General features: G+C 39.9%; 1 protein-coding gene across 1 annotated transcript; it reads left to right on the forward strand.

Annotated features, from left to right (window-relative positions):
* Positions 1-667: 667 nt before the first annotated feature.
* On the forward strand, positions 668-17041 carry tasor2 (transcription activation suppressor family member 2). The gene is made up of 17 exons (XM_071518066.1): positions 668-1065; positions 1362-1510; positions 2005-2100; positions 2200-2272; positions 5000-5091; positions 5805-5942; positions 6444-6577; positions 6718-6734; positions 7188-7287; positions 7392-7486; positions 7586-7689; positions 7846-7918; positions 8312-8383; positions 8556-10766; positions 11635-11953; positions 12163-12649; positions 13283-17041. The coding sequence occupies exons 1-17, from the start codon at positions 1032-1034 to the stop codon at positions 17039-17041; spliced, it is 7953 nt and encodes a 2650-aa protein (XP_071374167.1). The 5' UTR covers positions 668-1031.
* Positions 17042-17106: the final 65 nt, after the last annotated feature.

Raw genomic sequence — 17106 nt, forward strand, 5'->3', positions numbered from 1 at the left:
ACTCACATGGTTGCAAAAAGTCCAGGCTGGTGAAAATTGTATGGCACCAATAAAACTTAATTTGCGTATTCCGTAAACATTTTTGTTGTTTTGTTATTTTTTGTTGTTGTGTTTTTCTTTCTGTCATATAGCCTGTTTGATTTTGAAATTAAATAATGTACATTTTGACTGACTTTGACTACCCATGAAGACTATTGTTGGAAATTAGCTATCTCTGTATACATATAGGCTATCTGCACTTGTCCCTTACAATCTAGGCTAAACTAAACTAAACAAATCTTCATCAATCCAAATTCATTAAAAACATAGTTCAGAATTGACACAAATGTTTGCCTAATACCAGTAGGCCTAACGTGTCGATCGAGCAATTTTGCTCAATGATCCAGAGCAGCCAAATGTAATCATGCTAAATATGGGTTAAAACCACAGTCTATGGTTACAACTCATAATCTCGCTTTACTGTACGTAACCATAAACTGATACACATTGTATTTCACACACGGACAGTAACACATCTTTGATGATCAGCGTATGCCCGTTTGCACAATCGTTGTTGATATTCAGTAAATAGTCATGGGATTAAGGGAGAAAACACACAAATGAGAACTGAACCGGAGGCGCAAGCCTTGGCAAAGCGACAACTGCCTCGACCAGACTGTGGAGGCTTTCAAGATGGATGCGTTCGCTTAGAGAGGTTTCTGTTTCTTTTTCGAAACCACGTATCCACGCGCTGAGTAGCGACAAGTAATTAGGTGATCGTGAAGCTATTAGTATAAACGGTTTTAATTATATAGGACGACAAAAGTGGATTTAACTGGAAATATTTCCTACGGGTTGTATTCTGTCGTTAAATTGGTAACTTCCTGGTTGTCGCAGTAATATGTCTGTAGAAACTGTCGCGAATGGTGAACTGACTTTCAAACGGTTATTGACCACGGGACGTTACTATTTTGTTGGAATGTTTAAAACCAGCGACAAAAGTTTTCATCGAAAGGCAAAGGGAGAGCCACAGATTTCCTAAGTCTTCCGCAATGGAAAATACGAATGGTGGTGCCTCGATTAAAGGTGACGATCTTTCCTGCCCTCGTGTAACTTTCACTTTAAGCTGTACAATAATTTGTGGATTTGGGGTTTTGATTTGTTTTGGTGACTAAGCTTGAGACAGAGACCATAGGCTACATTATTACGAGAAAAAGAGCATTTAAATAGGTCGGTTCCCTGTCCAGGAGAACTGCGTTTGTAGGCTTGTGAAATAATCAGGAAACTTTTTTTTTTTCAGGCAAAAGCGAAAACACATTGGCTTCAAATTCGCTAGTACCACTCGTGTTTCATGCTCTTTATATCCCTCTGTCCACTTTTAGGTGTTTTGGTACCTGTGCCAGAAAGTTCAGAGTTATTTCACAACAACATCCTGGCCCCACTTCAGAGTGCGTACTTGTATGAGGAGTCAAAGCAGTCTTTCAGATACAAATCAGCCTTCTTGATCAACAATCCCGCACTGGAGGAACAGGTAAATCCATATTTTATTCTCCATGTCCCACCATTTGATTTATACACACTTAGTAAGATGGCTGTACTGTAATTTGATGTTTGCTGTCTTTATGGTCTTAGATTGTTATATATTAAGAATTATTTGTGTTTTGTTTTTCTTTTTTCATGTTGTTTTCATGTGAACCTTGAGATTAAGAGTTATTGTAAAGAGTCATATCACTCAGTCATACCACTTTCAATCGACAGCAGCACTGTGTTTCATGCTAAATGGCAAGGATATTGCTAAATATTTAAATATGTCATCTATTAGGAGTGGCTACATGTTTAGGTGATTTAATCTAGCTTGTATGCTTATCAGAGAACCTGGGCAAAGAAGAAAAAGAATGTTACATAATAATAATAATAATAATGATAATAGGAACTAAACCTTTAATGCTATGAGTGAAACCTCAACGAAATCAAATGAATGTCTGCAATGAGTTTCAAAGTAATTTTTCTGCCTTTTTATATCAGTATAAAACCTTCCGAGCAAAGAGAAGAGATGCAGGATACTCATCAGAGGATCTGAAGGAATCATATGGGTTTTTGCTGTTCGATGATGCAAACAAGGTACAGATAAATAACTGTGCTGACCATAGAAACATTCTCTCACAGAAGAAAGCCCAATCATTTTGCTTGTATTAAATTTCTATTTTTCTTTGTTTAAAGGCTAATAAACTTGGAGAAACTGGTGTGCCCACTGGGAACAGCACATGCACAACTCTCGGAGATCCCTCTAAGGGTAAATGGTGTTTTCGCTTTTGTTTTCAAACTGACACGTTTCAACCTTGCCAACCCCGTCCCACCCCAGTGATTAGATCGAGTACACAGTATGCATAAGCAGTGAAAAAACAAGACGTCATGTTCCTGTAGAGAAATTACCCAATTATTAAGGTATGCATACAATGCAATTTGTACCATGCAACTTAATAACATTGCTTGCAGTATATTATAGGTTACTTCAATGTGAATGCATGCAAACATTCGTAAGTCAAAAGATCTAGTACAGCAATTCTCTTACCAAGCTAAGGATTGGTCCATGTTGTGTGTCTGGTGTCCCTCTGATTTTGAAAGTGAAACTACGCCCAACAGTTATATCAGTGCATAAAAATGAAACTGGAAGAGAAAGTCTGCTGTGAAAGATAAACTAACCCTATAGCAAAGCAGGATGTAAAGTGTGTTGGAGACTAATAGACAGAAGGGGAATAATTAGCTAGTAAAGTTAATAAATTCAGCTTAATTGTAGCATGCTTTCCTGCTGCTCCTGTTTTTTTGCTTATACATCAACCTCAAGTTTTAAAGTGTTGCTTAACTAGTCAAGGTCGGATCAGTCCCTGGCTTTGCAGGTGGGAGAAGTATGGGAAACGGATTATCTACAACTCTACAAAGTTTTTGTCTGTTATCCCTCTGCCCAGCCTAGGCCGTGATAACTCTGGCAGTTATCAAGTAAAAACACTGGTCAAAGTCCTTTTTTGTTGAGCTGTTACGTCTCTGAGCTGTAGTATGAAACCATGTTGGAGATATTAAAACAAGAACTCCAGTGTGTCAGATGTAATTTAATGTAGCAGTGTTGCTTTGGGATAATCCTGTTCTTGTACAGATTGTAATACTACTAAAACAAATTTCTTCATATACTTTCTCATTAAAACACATGAATTCCATTAAGAAACAAAGAATATTAGGACTACAATTCTTTATTCTTTAAAGGGAAATGTGGCAAAATTATACTGATATTTTAATAAGCTTTTTCTCTAATATCTGTGGCAGTTTTCTTAGCTTTGGCAGCGCACTACTGAATATATACAAAGGAGACACTGAATTTGTCAATCCAGTTTTTAGATGTTGGATTTGCCTCCTACTAAACCTTTTGTTTTCATTGTAGAGAGAACTCAACTGAATGTCTCTCATTCTCTTATGAAGCAACTTATCCTCTTGAATGTAGGCTAGACATTAGAAATGTTTTGCTGTTTCCCTTTTGACGGAAACACTTCACTTTTTCATTTCCTGTACACTTGGAAGAGCAAACAACCGCTGCAAGCAGGTACACCTACTGAAGTTAGACTGTCAGAAGTGTTGCACAATTGATTTTATGCAGTGATAGGAATAACTTGGCACTTCCTAGGCTTGTGTGCCATATTACGCCATTTGGCTTGACTTATAACACTATATAAATCTTTAAAATCACATCAGCTATCTTGCATACTTTAGGTCAAATCAGGACAAAACTCTGTATACAGTATATCCAGCAAACACTGCTTAACAAGATGCCTCTTGGATGATTGGATTGTCTGCCATTTTGATTTTTGGCTGTGGCCACCAGCTAGTTTAAATCACTCGGCCCAAAAACGTCTCAGTCAGTTAAACAATATTGCTGCTATGTTATGAAATTTGTTGCATAAAGTCCAGGACTAAGTGTTAGTGAATGTGATCATTGTGAGCGTGGTTTATATTTGCATATTGTTAAGGACATTGTTTGGCTCAACACAAGCAGGACAGCAGCGGCTAGTGAGCCCATGTGTATTTGACACAGCCACAAACTGAGGGAAACTTTGCAGATGATAGAGAATTAGAGGCTAGTAAGGGATTGGGTCAGTAGCTTATTGGAATCAAAGTAACACTGGGCATATTGGCAATTTCAAGACAGCCGTGGGCCTTCATGAAATAATGTCACTGTAGCATTGTATCTTGGCCAATCAGAAGGCACAGCCAGAACTACCTGGTTTGTAGTGGCTCATAGCTCAAGGTGGATTTGCATGAACATTATGGAATTTGGTTTACACATCCCAACCTCTTGATGGAACATTAATATAAAATGACATGCAAAGCTCACCAAAAAAGCCGGATAGCAGCACTTGGAGTGCTTTGCCAAAGTACAAAGATGGAGGCATATAGGCCTTAACTGTCACTGTTTCCATGAATGTCAAAAGCTAATCTTTGAACTTAATTATAAAGCTCTTGACCCTTGTATTAAAGATTTAACTTCTTGCCTGAAACCTCTTGTGGCTACAGTATGTGTGTCTTTCTTGGTTATGGCCTATTAGACCATATATAGTGTTGTTCCTGTCTAAAGCCCGGAGTTTCAACAGCATGAAACGTGTTTTTCAAGTTGGTGTGCAGTTGACCATAACTTAAGAACATTCACATTTACTTTTAGTAGATATTGTACAATTGGTGACTGTTTAGTGAGTGGCTTGGTGCACTGATTCATGAAAATAGTTCTCAAAGGTGTGGCGTGTCCTTGGCAGCTGTGTCGGACTCACTTTTCAAGGTGTGGTTTTGCTGTTGTAGGAGTGTCGTTTGTGTGGAAGACTGCTTGAGAGTTAGGAGTGAAGCACTGTACCCAAAGTGGATCAAAAAAGTTGTTTTGTATTTAAATGTATCCTCAAATACTGCTAAATTGTCCTCCCAATATTTACCATCTATGATCTAGAAGCACATTTATGAGTGAAAGGTTCTTGTGTTTACTCAGGTGTGTATATATCGACGTACTCTGACTGCCTGGACCTCAATCGCTGGTATCATGGGAAATCTGGCTACATTGCCATCATCAGGCTGACAAAGGTATTGAAAAAAGAAAATGATGAAATGAGTGTAGAGATAATTGGGTCATTGTGTTAATTTAACCTCTTCTACCCTACAAACGCATGTTGCACAGCTAAGCTTTGTCCAAACTACTTTATTTTAAATTCTAGTCCCAAGGTTTCCAAAGATACCAAATATGTCATGCTGAGTTACAGGGAAATGTGTATATAATGATGCACAAGACATCTAGATTTTTTTTTTTACATCTGATGTAATGGTGCTACCATAAAAATGGCATCTTGGCTTTGAATGTTTCACTCAGTATAAGCAGCTATAGCTTCAATGAAGTGCTGGAACAAGCAGATACAGAATATGTGAAAAGATACACCAAGCCAATTGTGATGTACCAACAATGTGTGGTTGTGGTGGTGGATTAATAAAGTTTTGACGTGAGACGGCATCTGAGTGATTCTAACCAATCACCTGCAGTGAGCTAGCCTTCCAACCCAGCAAAAGTCAGATAGAAGAGAATCAGCCATAGTCAGCTATTCCTTCATCAGAGAATATGTATGTGACATTGTCATACAGTATGGAAAAAATGTTCTAAATCTATGTTTACTTTCTACTTAAATTTCCCCTTAAGCAGCTACAAAGTTAGAAAACATTTAGAAAGTTAGGGTGCAAGGGGTAAAAGAAAAAATCTTTTTCTATGAAACAATTTTCAAATCATCTTCCTTTGTGGTTTTCAATAGGGTCGAGTTAAAACTGTTTCAGAGAACTACACCCAGAACCTCACCACACCCTCTGTGGGATTTGACTGCCATGTGTCAAAACAGTTTTCAGCAGTGTCGGCCAACACCAGCTCCTTCCTTGCCTTTGAGAGAACCCAGGTGAGTCACACTCTCCTCATCTGACAGTTAGCAGTTAGCAGTTTTAGTTTGCAGATGCAGTTATTCTGCTGAGCAATTCGATGGGGGATGAAGGCAGTACACTTGTTAACAAAGATTGTTCACTGCTTCCCCCTCGCTATTTATAAAATTATAAATGTACAGAAAATCAATGCAAACAACATGCTAACACTAACCAATGACTAACCTCATATCACTAGTGGTATCAAAGCTCAGAGAATTTATATTTCCCACCACCATAGTACATGGTATGCGGGACATTAAGTCGTATATGTGCCGTGTGTTTGTGTCTGTGTGTGGACACATTCTTGTGAACACCATAACGCAATAACAATACATGATAGAAACATATTTACACCACAGGTTTCCTTTATAGATGATCTGATTTGATTTTGGAGTACCTTGCTGCATAAATGTGCATATTAATGATAAGAAATTGTAGGACATTGGGCAGCTGAAGTGCCTCTTGCTTTGGTCTTGCAGTATTACATGTATGAGCTGCTACATGATGGAGGTAGCAAAACGGCCCAATCTCCCAGCCATGCCTGTCCAATTGCCATTGTATCATTTTCATATACGGATACCAAGGCAACAGCTTTAGACCCACAGGAGAAAAGGTACTGTAACACTACAACAATACTGTACATACTGTGCCCTCTGTGTTTTATAGTAAATGTACCACACCAAATACCATTTCATCCATGCAGAGAATCTTTAAGCTGTGAAGTTAATTGTGTTTCCCAATTTCTCTTTTCAGTGAGGAGGAAAAAATCGGTAAGTAATATTTAATTAATGGCAAACCTGGTAGGATTTTCTCCATATTTATCATTGTCAAAAGCAATACGATAACCACCATCAGTGCTTTATTCTATAGTCCCTCTGAGGTGCTTTCTGTCGGCACACACTATGTCCTCTTCTGGCTGTTTTTGTTTTGCAACTTGCCAGTCTGCCATAAGGGATTTTAGGGAGTAATTTAACCCAGGAATTTCTGAAATTGTATCAAATAAAAGCACTAAACAGCTCATTGGGGCCACTGTTTGAAGAATGTGCCACCACAACTAATACAGAGCAGTATATTAATGATAATCTCCTTAGACTTACTACCTTTTCTACCTTTTTAAAATGATTGTCAGTCATTTGTATGAGGTGTCGACATTCTCAATTAACTGTAAATGGACCATTTCTGTTTGTTTTTGATAGTTGTTGTATGTGGTAATGTGATTCCAGCGTGTCATTATTTACCCTGGAGGGGTCAGCTTCAGATCAGCACTCAATTCTATGATGTTGGACTGAAGTGCACAACAGGGGCCTTGATCCCTGCAAAACTGTAAGTTAAATGTGAACCATGCAAAGTACATATTCTTAATTGACTCTCTAATATCTCGTATCATATAATCTGTTGTTTTTTTATGCTTTGTCTTGCCTTTGAAGGCCAGCAGTGGTGAAAGTTGACCGAGCCATTTCCATGTTGGATCTGAGACGGTTGTTGCCGAAGGCCGTCTTTGAAACCTGCTTCTCTGGTGAAGGTACTCAAATTTTAGAGTATATCTGGATGAATGTTATATTATACCTATTATTAACAAAGAATTCTTAATGAGCTTGGTATAATTTTTGCTGTCTTTCAGTCTCTCTGGACGACATATGCTGCAGTCTGTGTGAGTTGGTTTCTTCTGAGGCAGAAGACTCCTCGCTCTCTCTGCTTATCCAGCAGCTCAAGGAGAAAGACCTAGTGAGTTTCTGTCATCAGTCAATTGATCAATCTGTCCTTGTTATTTTCATGTCAATTTGCACTGCTTAATAAAATATTGTTGAATTTTGCTTGTTACATTTTTATATCTGAAAACCTTATCTGATTTACGTACTAAACACACCTATTTATGTACAGGCTCTCACTGTTCAACTGAATGATGGCGGTTTTCTTATACTGTTACATTCGTCCCACTTCCTTACATATGATGGTAAGATATGGCAATGTTTTACTCCTGACATACAGTGTTATATGTTACAGAGAAAAATTACAGAGAATTCTACCTTTATGACTAGTCAATTTTATTGTCCCAGATGGGTGATTTGTGCTGCAGCAAGTATAAAACACATATCACAACATAAAACATATAGTATCACATAGAAACATTAAAATGTGTTAAAATGTGACATAGGTGACTCACACCACTGCACCAAAGTTCATTCCAGATCCATGAAAATAGGCGCAAGTGTCCTGCCCATGTGGCTTATAATAAAAGTATGTCATAGACTATTGTATGTTTTTCAAGACAGTAATTCAACTTCAGACCAGCTGCATATTTTTTTTAATTTAATATTCACTTTCTTAAAAAAATTAAATTTTCCAGATGCTGGGTCCAGCACAACTGAGGCACTACAAGGCATGTTTGTGTTTCCAGAGTCACGAGCAATACAGAGAGGTGATGACAGCTTGCGTTAAGCAGTGGATATTTTTATTTGATTTATTTCTCATATGTAAATGAATTGACATTTTCCCTGTTTAGCTGCGCCTTAAGTTTGTTCATATTTAGCATTAGTGGCATTCAGCAATGCAAAAGTAAATTAAACAAGCAATTTATTGTTTCATTACAGACACAAAAGGTGGACAGAAAATGCCTGCCATTTCATCTGAAATTCTTCAGGTTTTGCCAGCATTAAATTATGCAGAAAATGAAATGGAGAAAAGATCCATCCCAAGTGAGGAACTGTGTGGACTACTGGCACAGCATATGCAGAGCTACGCAGCACTGATAAATCCTGGGCTGGCAGCAAGTCCCTCTAGGGAGGTCAGCATCTTTCCAGATCAGTATGATGTGCCTGATGCCCTCAAACAACTCTACTCAGCCCCAAAGTGGACTAACAGGGCATGGCAGAGCTTCAGGTCATACCTAAGCCAGCCAGTCTCCTTTCAATTGCCAGTGTCCAGGGCCTCGGAGCTCTTGGCAGCTGGACAAGAGGAGCGAAGAGAAGACCTTGATGACGAGGTCTACATCTGTCTGTCATCTCCCGAGGAGGCACCAGCCTCTCCTGCTAGCATGGGGTCACAAGACCAGTTCGGAGGCCAGGAATCCCCTGCACATGTTGAGACATTTGTGGACAGTCATATAGCAACTGTTGAGGCAAAGAATGACTCAACCATTATACCTCCAAATGAGGTGCCAGATGATTTGCAGGCTGGAGATGCTACCAAAGACATTGGGAAACCTGGCCTAGCAGTGCTGACCAAAACTGATATTCTTACAGGGGCAAAAAATCTCTTGATTTCTCCCACATCACGTGACCTCCCAACAGAGCTGATTGTCAGCATTACCTCTGCAGAGGGAACTGCAGGAGTCATTGATGAGAGTCTGAGTATGATCAGTGCTGTGTCAGCAACAAAGCATCATGACATTGAACTTTCCGATTCATCAGCAGCCAAATTACAAACGGCAGGTGTCAACTCTCTGAATGATAAGACTGATAAAGCTAAAAATGCTTTAGATCTGCCTGAGGTCGGTAACAAACCGACCACAAAAACGCATTGGAAGAAACGACGCAAGGGTCGCGGCAGAGGGAGTAAAAAGTCATCTAAATCTTGTGTTCAGACTTCCAGTTTAGAAACAGTCAAATTACCAGTGGAGGCTGACAACTCTATGAGTGAGGAGCATGACAAGACCAGGCACCCATCAGACCATTCAGGGATGAATAAACCCTCAAAAATTGATTGGAGGAAATTACGGAGGCGTCGCCGTAAAGGTGGAAAACTGTCATCAAAAAACAAAAAAGTGAGATCTGCTGCAGTTAAACTCATGGAAAAAGAACCAGAGACCATGGAAAGCACAATTTTAACAGAACATGAAGCCCATCCTCTGAGAAAGAAAACGGAACGATGGGACTTGAAGCCAATCATCACCAAATGTGGAAGAATCTTGGTTCCACATGGTGCTGTAGATTTTGCTGATCAGATAAGGTCTTTAAAAGATACGCACAAATCTCCAGAAGATGAACAGTGCCCTGACAAAATGATGGTTGAAGCCCCTGTGAAAGCTCTTGAAACAACAGAAATAGAGCAGGAGCCTAGCCCTGCTTTAGAGACAACACAGGAAAAGATGGAGACCACAAAAGCCATGGATGGAGGCAGCCATCTTCAAAACATCGTTGTCAGTCCTATTAATTCTGAACACAGCGAGTCGAGACAGTCAGATGATGGCAATGGTTCAATCACTTGGAAGCCGGACACTTCTTCGGACTATTCTTCAGAGAATGTAGCAGAGGCAGTTGGCGCAGACACTCTTCCCTCAGAAGCTGTTCAAAAAAAGCACACTGATGCTCCCTCCCCAGTAAAGAGTGCAAAAATGGGTGCATTGTTGCTTAGTAAACTAAAATCAGTTCTTTTAAAGGGAAAGAGGAAAACCCCTCACCTTATGTCAGAAGCAGTGTCCCCAGGAAGTGCACAGGGTACTGAGCCTTGTCTCAAGAAGAGCAAGGGTGACTCAGACATGGAGATGTTGAAGACTAATGATTCAATTAGATGTGTCCTGGACACAAGCGTGGGTGCTGAGGAAGTTTCACAGACGCTGTCAATAGACCCAAAGTTTGCAGAGGCCCTAGGCTTGACCCCTAAAGCGATGCCAGATAAGGTACAGAAAACTCAGTGTCAGGATACTCAATTGAGAAGAGACTCGTCAAGCATACAGGAACAAACCATTTCAGACAAACAACCTCAGACCATACAAAGGCCTTCTTCAATTTTAACAGGGAAGGGTCGGATGAAAACACTCAAAAAGCATCAAGATGTATCCTCAGAATACATAAAAAAGAAATGTAAGTCATATCACAAAATTCTGATATTTAGAATGCTTATTCTGTTCATACCACAGTTGTGTAAAATGTCCTCGGGATTGTAAATAATGGTTGACATTGCTAACTGACAGAACCCTTTCTTGTCTCTTTCACTTTCACAACTGCCCATGGTCTGCTATAGCTGCTATTTATTGCTTTTGCTTTTCTCTTGCTTTGTGTTAGAATTTTGCCAATCTCAAGCATCTACACCCAAAAGTAGCATGATTGTCTCAATAAAACAATCCCTTTGGAGAGAAAAAAAAAAAAGTTAATTTGATAAAATGGCATAGCTTGCATGTCGGTGACTAGTTCATAATTGTAATATAGTGGTATAATTGTAAAGTATTAATTGCTTTCAATGTGCTACTTTTTTATCTTCATGCGGTTTCTCTTTTTCTCCTCTGTTTTGTCTTCACAGGGTGGTTGCATTTTCAAACAGCAGCTTCTTTTGCCAGCGAAAAGCTCAAATACAAAGCTTGTACTAGGAACAATTCAGTCAGGAAGAATCTGAAGGAAAAAATGCACACTGCTTGCTCATCTACAGATGCTTTGACCTTACTTGCTGACTTGGCACTCAGTGCCAGTAATAACCAGGTTCCACAACAGCCAGACCCGGCACTTGAGAGAAAACTTGACTCAAATTTGGATATGTGTGACCTTACAAAAGATGTTACCAGTGCTGAACAAGAGTCAGTTCTTCATGCTCTGCTGAGGCAACCTGCTGCTAGGCCCAGTCTTAAATCTCCTTCACCAAAAGGTCTTATGGGAAGCAATGATGTGGTTGTTTTGATATCTAAAGAGCATGCTTACTCATTGCCCCCATCTTCCTCTCTACTGTTGGGTTTGCCAGGCACTTCCTTCCAGGTACCCCCTTTAAATGGCTCTGCAGGACTGCAGCAGCAGCATCACCAGAATATGTATGGTGATGAAATTCAAGCACTACAGGCCATTGTCTGTCAGGAAGACAAAAGTGGACACAAACATGGGGCTTCAGCATACCTAACAAAAGACATGGCCCGCAGGAGGAAGTTCAGACACTCCCGCACCTTTGTTGACAAGGATGGGTCTATCCAAGTTACAAGGCAGTGGAAAGAAAACTATGATTTTAATCTAGACAGCAAGTTCACGAACGACCCTAAGGACAAAACTGTCGTCAGAGCCTTGCATGGGTATGTACCTCATGTTACTCATTTATACTAGGAATTTCAACACAACGTCAAAAATGTAAAAAATATATATATATATTCAAATACATTCAAGGCTCAAGGTATCTAGTTGACAGATTCGTGGTCTATGTGGTAGAATTGACTTAGTCAAGATGACATGTTAAATCAGTTATTCAAGAGTAAGAGCTAATTTTTGTACCTTTCTTCGACAGCCCATGGGATTTCAGCATTCATGACACCAGTGAAGAGGTGCGACTCATCGTCCACATGTGGATAGGTCTGTTTTATAGCCGGTCAACAGCCAGGTTCTTTCATATTGACACAAATTTTACATGCCCATATTCAGAAGAGAGTGATTGTTTGGAAATGTCCAGTGGAATCATACCAGCGCCAACTCAGTCTGAGGTCGAGGCCAATTCATCTGCTCATTTACCTACTATAACTTCAGACACTTCAATTTCTAAAGTTTTGGACCTCAGCAAAAAAGATGCACCTGTGGTGAACCAAGGATCTGCGATTTTGGACCTTACACTGAGAAACCCCAGTGAAGAGATTGCCACTTCTGATCCACAAGTCAACAGAAAAGAGATTGCTCTGTCTCGTGAACAGACGGAAGCTACTGAAACCTCTGAAGCACCCAAGCTGTCAATGGGACTACATGAAGCAAGCACATCATGTCTACATCAAGCTGAAAATCAGGCATGTCAGGTTTGGTTTTAATGTTACTTGAATATTGATGACATTGTAATTTATTATACAATGAATGATTTTTTTTAAATGATTTTTTCCCATATGACTTTAAGATGGTCTTTTGATCATAGAGCAATCTAAGGACCAGGTGAAACTGGAATACAAGCTTTGGTTGTCTGGTAATAGCCATAAAAACATCAGCAAAATTTAGCCACTGCTAATGCTAAATGAATGGAAGTCATATGGGCAATCATGACCTGGTTAAAATATTGCGCAAAAATACCCTCCTGTAGCATAAGATGCGTTACAGATTATAATCAGTGATGGGAAACTCACAGACCATAAGCCACATATAGGCCTAGCTCCCACATCAGTTTCTCATCTATCCATGTAGTAGAAGGCACCAATGTCAAAACCGATTTTTAACCACGATATTGAGACTCCCATGAAACACAGCATTTGTTACTTTTGGAAAGATGAGTTTCTGCTACTGACATGTATCCTATTGTACATGTATCACTTTAATGTACATCATCAAAGATGCCTATCAGTTTGAACTGGTTCATACTCTATTCCCAAAGTATTTGAATGTCACATAAAACATAACTTATTATTGATTCTGTTTACCCTTTCTCTTTGCAGTCTTACAGAGAGAGGGTAGACTCCATAGACATCAGTGAGTTGGATGATGATAATGATGTCAAAAGCATCAATGAGAATGAGAGCAAATGCCCCTCACCAAAAGCTGATGCAATCTCTTCTAAAAGTGATGGAACCTTCATTCTCTTAAGTGAAGAGATGGCAAATGTATGCATTCAGCCAGAGAATGTTTTGGGAACTCCGGGAATTGTGCATGTTTTACATGGATCAAACAATGAAAAGAAAGAAGTGAGAGATTGCGGTGAAAATCGTGGAACTACGGAGATGGATTTGGTGCAACAAGTTGGAATTGATTCGGCCAAAACCATGGAAGACAGAGAGGTCGATTCTAACTGTGACTCTGCTGATCTGGTTCACACAGCTGAGCATGATGAAAATGAACGCAAAGATAAACCATATCAAGAAGATAATGTAGAATCCTCTCCACCAGTGATTCATATAAGTGATGATTCTACAAACAAGGAATCGGATACAGTCTGTGATGCAAATCTTTTGAAAAATGAAGTGCATTTAGCTGAGGAGGAATCTAAAGCACTCTCACCAGACCAGGATGAAAATGTTAATGAAGATAGGAATCATCATCCAGTACATGATGGTAGCGTCATTAGAGATGAAGTTCACCTTGGAATGGAACATGGAATTGATGTGAAAGGCAATTTTGTTTCAGTTGTGAATGCTGGCAGTGATTTGAATGATAAACCATTACCTATGATGTGTGGTAGCCCTGGTTCCATAGAGGAGGATTGCGATGCGGAGTGTAATGGCAAAGTAGCATTGGCTAAGCAACCGCCTCAGGTGGATAGTGAAAATGATGCCTGCAGTGATTCACAGTTGAGGGTGCCATGTGCAAATGGAAATACCTTCACAGGTGAAGATACCATTTCAGTACAAGTTCCGCATGCTGCACTTGACAGGCCATCACACATGGAGAATATTGATAATGAATCTGTAGATGAGGTAACATCAGAAACCATTAGTGATATTTGTTCAGCAGATGAGGTACATTCCAAGAAGGCAGCATTACCCATGACTGATGAGAACACTCATTCAGTAGGTGAGTCTTGTACAACTATTCCCCAGACCACAGATGGTACTGTAGAAGAAAGCCAAAATGAAGTTAAGGCAAATTTTTGTGATGTAAGTAGTAGCGATAATGAAGATCAGGATAACAAATCAGTTGAATCCAATCAGTCAGTCAATCCAATCAAGTCAGTTGATTTCCATGACCAATCTCCGTCATCTCACAGTGAGGTAATGCAGAATGATCAAGTAGGAATGCCATTGGTAAAAGAAGCAGATGTCAAAAAGGATGTAAAAGATGAGAGATCAGAAAAGATGCATGGTCAGGTTGTAATTCCATTCCTTGAAATAGAACCCTCCAGACAGGATACCTTAGACCCACAGGTCTTGAACCTCCATGATGAGGTTGAAGAACTGGTTCAAGGCCAGAAAGAAATACCATTTATCAGAGAAACTAATTGCCATGAAGGTTCCCTGCACACAGAGGTGAACAATACATCTCAAGAGCATAGTGAAAAGACTCTATTGTGTGCGGGTAAAATGACACCAGTTGTTGATCTTAGTGAATCCAACCAGCCAATGGTCTGCAGGGAAAGTGGGTCTGATGACAGATGCCCTACCCCAACTTTGGATGAGAAACCATATTATCACATGCTCCATCCTGACCCTTGTAGTAGTACTTCTGCTTCTAGTGGTGATGATGTCTGCAAAAACGTCACTCGGAAAGATCTTAGCAGATGTTCAACACCTACAAATGATGAGTTGCCTCTTGAACAGGAACTTTGCTCCAAGTCCAGAGTGATCAATGAACAAGTGAACAATGATCCTAATCCTGGTCTTTCTCTTGGACAAGAACAAGTTCATCCTGACCTTGAACTCAGAACTCTCAGAGTTCTAAGAAGCATAGACAAGTACTTCTGTAAATCTAGCCACATTGACAAATCCAGCCAGTTGGAAACAGCTGACTTGCACCTCTCTTGGGATCAAACCCCTAGCCCCAGCAGCAAATACGTACCAACCAATTTAGCCCCAAGCCACATCTCAACTTGTTACAAGGAAGAGAAAATAAATGATATGAAGCCAGAGGTGGTGTTGGCCTCTGCCAAACAAGAACTGCATGCAAAAGCCTTACATCATTTTAAATCACCTTTCAAAAGTAAATTTTCATCAGAGGAAGAACTTTCATTCCATGTTCAGTTGCAACCAAAGGAAACAGACTCATCAATTCCTGAACACTACTCTAGAAGAACAGAAGAATTGCAAGACACTTCCTTTGGGCAAGATTCTTTTTATCCTTACAAAACTTCTCCTTCTGAGTGTGTGCAAGCTGTTCACCCAAGTATTGACCAAGAGAAACATAACGTATCTTTACAGTACAATTTAGGTCATGAACCTCGTTCATGCAGCCAGCGTCCTATCATGGCTGTGAAACCATCTAAGAGTGATGAAAGTCAAGCAGATTACAACTCCAAAGAAGGGCAAATTGATACCTCTGCGATTTCCACTATTCCAAGAAATAAACAAACTAAAATCCCTGTTGTCACAAACACCACACTGAGTACCATGTTCATAGAGAGACAGGCAGAAAGTTTCAAAGGAATGTCTGAAGGACTAAATGAGAATGAGAAAGAAGGCATTGAGTTTTCTTCAAAGGCAAATTGGGTATCTAATGATCAAGACGTTGTTGGTAAATTTAAGTTGGATGAAGCTAAACTTGCCATTCTAGATGCTTTGTATCAGTACAAAGGAAGGGAGATTTCAAACTTGAACAAGATTCCTTCATCATCTGTCTCGATGCAGTCCATTGAATCTGGAAAAAGTTCCACCAGGATTGTTGACGGAAACCAAGATTTGTTGAAACACTGTTTAGTGGAGAAAATTGGGCAAACAACTGAAGACATTGAAATCGATGAGGAAGACCATTCAGTTGCAGTGACAGCTTCAGTTCTGGATTACGAAGGGAACACAGTGACAGATGACAGTCTTATTCTGGAACCCTCAACAAGCACACTCACATGTACAGTGTTTAACTCCAGCAGAAAGAGACCATACTGTTTAGTGGAGCAGCTCTCTCAGAGGTGCCTACAACATGACCTCACTCAATCTTCAATGGAACAAGAGTGTCTCATCTTCTCAGAACAAATGAAACAGCTTCTGAAAAAGAGTAAGAGAGGACCCAGCTACAATCAGGACAACAACTACGACAGATCAAAGTTGTCTTGCACTAGTCCTGTGACGGTGCACTTTTCCAGTCTCGAGGAGCAGGAAGATTCAGTGGATCACCTGGAGGCGCTCCCATTGCTTGTTGGCCAAAAAATCAAGGTAGACATGCATGAGAGGAGAGGTCTGGCAGACAACACAGAAGAAGAGAACACCTTGCATCTTCAAAAATTAGCTCATGGAAAAGGCAACCCAACAGGACACATTGGGGTTTCTGACGTGACTGCAGAATGCGCCAGGGTATACGAGTCCATGATGAATGATGTTTGTGCCGGCAAAAAGCTCCCATCAAAAACAAAGCGCTCCAGGATGGATAGTGGTTTCCCAAAGTCTGATTTAAGTGACCATTTTGACTTCAGTGGTCAGACGAAGAGAGAAATGTATGAGAGCTTTCACAGTAATCTGAATTCGGTTGTGAGGCAGTCCTGTAAAACCAAGTTCAGGTTCTACATAGTGGTGACAACAGATGATGCCTTCTTTGATGAGACCAAGGTAAGATGAATTATCCATCTATGTTCAACAAACTTATGCTGTAGTTTTTCTTATAAATATTTATTTGTACAAAT

The sequence above is a fragment of the Centroberyx affinis genome, unplaced genomic scaffold (genome assembly GCF_046629955.1).
Source record: "Centroberyx affinis isolate AG114_WGS23_722 - 3 ecotype Tasmania unplaced genomic scaffold, CSIRO-AGI_Caff_v1 ptg000549l_1, whole genome shotgun sequence".
NCBI classification, from domain to species: domain Eukaryota; kingdom Metazoa; phylum Chordata; class Actinopteri; order Beryciformes; family Berycidae; genus Centroberyx; species Centroberyx affinis.